At 48.2% G+C, this 7,015-nt stretch overlaps 1 protein-coding gene across 1 annotated transcript; it reads left to right on the top strand.

Moving 5' to 3' along the window:
- Positions 1-234: 234 nt before the first annotated feature.
- Positions 235-6,258, top strand: BDV27DRAFT_151509 (vacuolar protein sorting/targeting protein 10; the record flags this gene model as incomplete). Its single annotated transcript, XM_032071369.1, has 5 exons — positions 235-1,069; positions 1,721-2,537; positions 2,670-3,575; positions 3,744-5,555; positions 5,619-6,258. 5 exons carry the CDS (start codon positions 235-237, stop codon positions 6,256-6,258), a joined length of 5,010 nt encoding a protein of 1,669 aa, XP_031920284.1.
- Between the last annotated feature and the right edge of the window lie 757 nt (positions 6,259-7,015).

Genomic DNA, 7,015 nt, shown 5'->3' with positions numbered 1-7,015 from the left:
AAAATCCAGCAGAAGCTCTTCTCGAAAGAAGAACAGAATTGGTTTTACCGAACGCAGTTTGAAGCTTGGTTCTTTGATGTTGCCGGTGAAGCGCCTTACCCGCTGGAGAAGGCAAGACGTTCCCAGCATCAACCTCCTGAAATTCAATATTCGGACAGGAACTCTATTGCAACCTCACAGTCATCCACCTTATACTTCGACTTCTCTGATTCGGATTTGAGTTCTGATACCGACATGGACAACTCGCTCTACGATAACTTCCGCTGGTTTGAAGAGGACGGAGATCTTGACCTAAGACTGAACGAGTACCACGCGCATGTTGCCAAGTCGATGCCAAATTTGCCGCCTCGAAGGCGGCCCTCTTTTCGAACGGCGCTATCATTTAACCCAGACGTTTCAACTCGCAAACTAACATCGGCAGTGTCGCGTCAAAAAGCGCAATCCGTGCGTCGATCGTCGACGTTTCCGACAGCGCCGATGAATATCACGGCTCGTAATTCAAGTTCTCGACCGTCATCGACCCAAACACAAGCCCATATACCTCGATCTTCCACGTCCAGTATCGATCCATCAGCGCAATATTATCAGGACCCTGAGGCCCGCCTTAAACTGCGGGTCTACCTGGCCTCCCCGCAAAACTTTGATGAAGCTGTTGAGTTCGGTTTTCCGGCTCAAAACAATGAGAGAACCATGCCAGCCGAACGCAAAACGAAGCCTCAAATGTTTACTGGCACGTTCCTCGACGACGAGGATTCACCTTTTTCAGACGAACAGTGTGATAAGCGAATGAACGTAGCTCGACTCTCGTATGTGCACAATTCTCGCTCATTAGACTTCGGATACCCAAATCCAAGACACCAGTCATGGTTGCTACCACCGAGGCCTGGCAACCAGCAGCATGCCGGTAGCAACCGCGAAATGACTCTGAAGATGACGCTGACGAGACCCGACCTTCGGACGACTGTGCCACCACCCAGGGTGGACCCACAGAGGCTGCCACTGGAGGATAGCGGTTCCCACGTATGGGAATCCAGTGAGGACGAGCAAGGGTTGATGAGGAAAATGTGGCGTAAGTTTCGGAAACAGAAATTCTGAGCTTTTTGTCCTTTATAACCTCTTCTTTACTCTATGATTAATGATTCTTTGAACCTTTCATCAATTAGCGGTGCCCGTTAGTATTGCTTGTACATACATGAATAGGCTTTTCCTACCGGCCCAATCGGAAATAAGATACAGTACTGTACCTTTCATACTTAAGAATTTAGTAGACCCCCTCGGTAGCCACCAGTAATTTCAGAATAGGAACTAGCAAGTTGTTTTCTAGGATCGTGCGGATGCTCATTCCATAGTTGAGATTACTATTATAAGCTCAATACGTATCATGGTTGGATACTGAATACTAGTCATGCTGCTTTTTAGGCGGTCAATTGGCAAAAATAAAAAGCTAATGCTTCGATAAGCAATCTTTACACGTGACCATGCAGCTCCCTCTGAGGCCACGCAGCTATCCACCACGCACTACATTCTTAGCTTGAAGCCATTCGCTTTGCGGCCCTGAAATTTCACCTATCTGCTATCCTTTTATCCAGTACAAATTAGGTAGCGCGTATTTGAACTGGACCACTCCATTTTTCCTCCCGCATCACCCAAACGTCATCGGAGCAACAGCTCCTCACCGAAGCATAAGCCTTTGTGTGCGTTCTTTCAAATGTTTCAAGAGTCACGGTCATGATTTTTCGATGGCTTCTACTAGTGAGCTGCCTACTATTGGCGCTCCTTGCCCAGCACGGTGCTGCGAAGTCAAGTTTGCCAAAAACTGCACCACCGACTAAGATCGATCATAAACCGAGCTCGCTCTTCTACTTCGATGACACGGACACTGTTCTTATGAGTACGGTCAATGGCGATCTGCTTCGGTCAGTCGATGCAGGCGAAACTTGGTCAGTTGTTGAGGGCGATGACGGTGGCATGAGACATCATGTTCTTTTAATCAGACAGCACCCATATGACAATCGGAAGGCCTACGCCTTGGGGCCCAACGGCCGTCACTGGGTTACAACGGATCAAGCGAAAACATGGACATCATTTAATATTGTTGAGTTTCCGGCGATAAGGCATTACCCCCTCGTGTTCCATGGCGGGGACTCTAGCAAAGTGATATTCCAGGGCGAGGAATGCGCAGGCCGGTATTGTATTGTAAGGTCATACTACACGACAGATGATTTCGCTACGGTCAACTTGCTGCGTGAGAGCACTGGTGGATGTGCTTGGGCTGTGGGACACCCGCAATTTGCTGAAGATGTTGATTTGGCCGAGGAAATCAAGGACCGTTCGTTCTGTGTCGTCCCGGGTTTGAAAGTGCCGCTTCCACACGCCAATCGCCTTGTATACTCTGATGACTATTTTAGGGGCAACGCTGAAGGCACGGAGACCAAGCTCCAAGAAGGGCGCCCTGTGTCAGGGGTCATTAGCACCGCTGCAGTTAAGAAATTCATAGTAGCCGCGGCCAAATCTAAAGGGACAGAGGAGCTCGCGTTGTACGTGACAGTTGATGCTAAAAATTGGCACCGCGCAGAGTTCGATGGTCATCGAATAGAGGAGGATGCGTACACGATGCTAGAGAGTACAAATTACAGCCTTCAGGTGGATGTTCTGACTAGTCCAAGAAGTGGCATGGGCGTGCTTTTTACTTCAAACTCGAATGGCACCTATTTCACCCGCAATATTGAACACACTAATCGTAACTCGGAAGGCATGGTCGACTTTGAAAAGATTGCTGGTATCCAAGGGATAGTGCTGGTCAACACCGTACAGAATCCAGAGGAAGTCGAATCTGGTTCCGCCAGAAAGAAGATTACCAGCAGAATTAGTTTTGACGATGGCAGGACATTTCAGCCCTTGAAGTCAGACGGGGAAAACCTTCATCTTCACTCTGTAACTGCGCTTACAAATATAGGACGGGTGTTTTCAAGCCCGGCACCGGGGCTAGTTATGGGGGTAGGAAATACAGGCAATCATCTCCAAGAATACGCTGAATGCAATCTCTATATCTCAGATGACGCGGGAGTGACCTGGCGCCGTGCTCTCAAGCATCCCCACAAGTATGAGTTTGGGGACCAGGGTGCCGTTGTTATAGCGGTGCGTGATGAGGGTAAAGTGGAAAAGATCAATTACTCCCTTGATCATGGCAAGGAATGGGCGTCTGTCGAGCTCCAGCATAAGATTTACCCCACAATGGTTACCACCACACCCGATTCCACTAGTTTGAAATTTATTATTATTGGTTCCTTAGAGGAAGGTCAAGATGGTGAACATGTCATTTACTCGATCGACTTCAATGGCCTCCATGAGAGGAAATGCGACGATGGTGACTTTGAGAAATGGCCGGCTAGACTGGACGAACATGGCGAACCAGATTGTTTGATGGGCCATAAACAATTTTACAGGCGCAGAAGGGCCAACGCGAACTGTTTTGTGGATGAGGAATTTAAGGACCCGGAGCCGATTTTTGAAGCATGCAAGTGCACAACGGACGATTTCGAGTGTGAATACAGGCGCACCGGGGATGGGAAAGGGTGTGTCCTTCCCTCCCCACTAACCCCTCCGGAAGGCAAGTGCAAAAGACCTGATGATAAATTCATGGGCCCATCGGGCTGGAGGCTCATCCCAGGAAATGCTTGCATTCGAGATGGTGGCGAAAATTTGGACAAAGAAATTGAAAGGTCCTGCAAGGACGCCAGTAGTCCCCCGACTGACGGCAAAATTGGGGTGACTTTGCAGTTGTTCGATGCAAGAGACTACGCGCAGTATTATTATTTAGAACGACAGTCCAGTAGCTCCGGCAGTGACGAAACCATCATAATGCTAAACAGTGAGCACGAGGTCTATGTGACGCATGATCATGGCAAGACATGGGAAAGGCCGCTGAAGGGAGAAGAAATTACCAGAGTCTATCTGCACCCTTATAGCAGCGACGTGGCCTTCCTTCTTACCGATGGCAAAGAGGGCTTTTGGACTGAAGACCGTGGCTATACTTTCAACCCATTTCAGGCTCCGGCTCCGCCCACTCAGGATCGCTTCCTGCAAACTATAGCGTTCCACCCAGTGCACAAGGATCGGCTAATCTGGACCGGCGCCGTGGATTGCCACTCCGGTGACTGCCATTCGGACGCTTTTATCAAAAAAGGGCATGATAAGAACTGGGAACCTTTACTGAGCTATGTCCAAAAATGCGAGTTCGAAAATAGAGAAACCCGGCCAAACAGTACAAACCTCGTATACTGCGAACAGTTTGAAAAGCACAGCAAGAACGGTCGACTGCAATTGTTGTCGAGCGATGACTTTTTCAGTGACAACGAGATCAAATTTGTCGATGTCATAAACTACGCTACAATGTCAGAGTTCATCATTGTAGCATCGCGGCAGCCAGAAAACCCTGATTCATTGGTAGCTAGTACGAGCGTTGACGGTAGGACTTTCGCAAGAGCACAATTCCCGCCAAACGTTCAAGTGCCTGTTCAAACCGCATATACCGTGCTCGAAAGCTCAACGCACGCTGTTTTCCTGCATGTGACGGCGAGCAGCACAGAAGGGGGTGAGTATGGCCCTATTATCAAAAGTAATAGCAACGGGACATCGTACGTTCTTAGCATCAGCGCAGTCAACCGAAACAGTCTGGGTTATGTCGATTTTGAGAAAATGCAGGGCTTGGAAGGGGTGGCTGTTGTAAACGTTGTCAGCAACGTGGCTGAAGTCTCGAAGAAAGCGCCAAAAAAGCTCAAGACTATGATCACTCATAATGATGGAGCGCAATGGATGTTACTTCCCCCTCCAGCGAAGGACGCGGATGGCAAAAACTTTGGCTGTTCGGTTGTAGCAGGGAAAGGCACGGATGACTGCTCACTCCATCTTCATGGCTATACAGAGCGCAAAGATGAACGGGACACTTTTGCTTCTGGATCCGCAATTGGTCTGATGATGGCTGTGGGTAATGTGGGTGACCATCTAGCCGGTGGAGATGAAGCGGATACGTTCCTCACAAATGATGGTGGGATTAGCTGGAAGTCCGTCAAGAAAGGGAAATACATGTGGGAATACGGTGACTCCGGCTCGGTTATTGTTATTGTGCCCGAGTCCAAGCCCACCAAAACTATACACTACAGTCTCGATGAGGGCGATACCTGGGAAGAATTTCGGTTTTCAGATGTAGAAGTGCGGATTAACGATATTTCAACCGTGCCATCCGATACATCAAAGAACTTCCTGCTTTGGGCTAGAGTGTCTAATTCTGAAGTCCAAGATAAGTTCGCCACGTTCAACATTGATTTCAGTGGAGTCCGCTCGAGACCATGCTTGTTGGATGAAAGTCAAGGGGATAGTGATGACTATTATATCTGGGAGCCAAAGCACCCCTTCCAGGAGAATAATTGCCTGTTTGGCCACAGTGAACAATATCATCGCAAAAAGCCGTCAGCCCAATGTTGGAACGATTGGCGAGAATCCCACATTCACAGCATCGGAACGAATTGTACTTGCACGAGAGCTGATTATGAATGGTAATTGTTTCGTTTATTCCCCCGCGGCTTCAGTGATAATGTGCGAAGACTAACGTTGGCTAGTGATTACAACTATGAACCTCAGAGCGATGGTAGCTGTGCTCTCGTTCCGGGACTTCCTAAGCCGGATGCTATGGAAGTCTGTAAAAAGGATCCTGACACAATTGAGTACTGGGAGCCAACCGGATACCGCCGCATTCCACAAACAACTTGCCAGGGCGGTCTGAATCTGGACCATTTTGTCTCCAAACCCTGTCCTAACAAAGAGGAGGAATTTAAACAAAAGCACGGCATAAGTGGCGTGGGCCTGTTCTTTGCCATTATGACCCCTCTTACTGTAGCAGGAGCTGCTGGTTATTATGCCTATAGCAGGTGGGATGGCAAGTTTGGGCAGATTCGCCTTGGAGAAGATGCGGGCACCTCGCAGAGCTTCCTGTCCCGAGACTCATGGTTTGTCACAGTGCCGATTGCGATTGTGGCAGGCATCGTGGCCGTTGCCAGAGCTCTTCCGCTTCTAGTTACGAGTCTGTGGCGGGGTGCCAGTGGATTTATTCGCCTTGGACGGGGCAGGGGTTATTCAAGGCCCTACGCATCTCGCGGTTCGTTTGCAGCGCGCCGAGGCGATTATACTAGCATTGTTGATGATGAGGATGAGCTTCTCGGCGTGGAGGACGCTGAATTGGATGAAGATGATGAGGCTTGATCGCTTACTTTACATCTCGATGCTTTCGGTCATCTCCTAGGTGATTCTACGATTTATGTTATATTACGGAAGTAGTATGTCTTGTATACTGTGTTATGAATTTATAGTGTGCGGTTGTGGGCTTTACCGTATCCATGATTCAAATCAACCCTGCTTAGAACAGGTTGCCTCTTCCTCCCCTGTTTCTCCCTTTCACCTTTCCCATTCCCCTTTATTGTTATTTCTTGGACGGATGACGAACCTACAGAATAGGAGGACAATAGCATATGCAAATGTCTCCGGAAAGTAACATCTGGGGCATAATGGACAAAACAATGCCAATCGGAAGCTCCACAGCTCTTTTGATTGTAGCAGCTAAGTAGTAATGTATCTTATCATCGAGGCACAGCTTCCTTAATAACGAAAAGAGCTTCCTGGTCAACCATAATGATTTGACCTAAAGCTTTATACGATATAACGTGATCATTATGTAGGTCCACACAGTGGCTACTTCCCTTAAGAATAGTGGCAGAAATTCTTTATGACAGTGCCGTTGTATGCAAACCTCTTAAAGGCAATCAAAAAAGTAGCCTTCAGTGGGAAACCCCAAGGAGCTTGGATGGAGATAAGTCACAATAACTATTAACTATGAAGACTGTACCCTGTCCTTTGAGAAATCTTCCGGTCCGAATGATTCAGGGAGAAGCTGCAGGAGGAGTATGAGTCAGTACCAGTGGGCGTGTCACGTTTCTAGTGAGCATTTGGATATGCAAAAAAA

This window comes from Aspergillus caelatus (assembly GCF_009193585.1).
Source record: "Aspergillus caelatus strain CBS 763.97 unplaced genomic scaffold BDV27scaffold_532, whole genome shotgun sequence".
Taxonomy (NCBI): domain Eukaryota; kingdom Fungi; phylum Ascomycota; class Eurotiomycetes; order Eurotiales; family Aspergillaceae; genus Aspergillus; species Aspergillus caelatus.
Note: the sequence above shows the minus strand (reverse complement) of the source record. Positions and strands in the feature narration are given on the sequence as shown.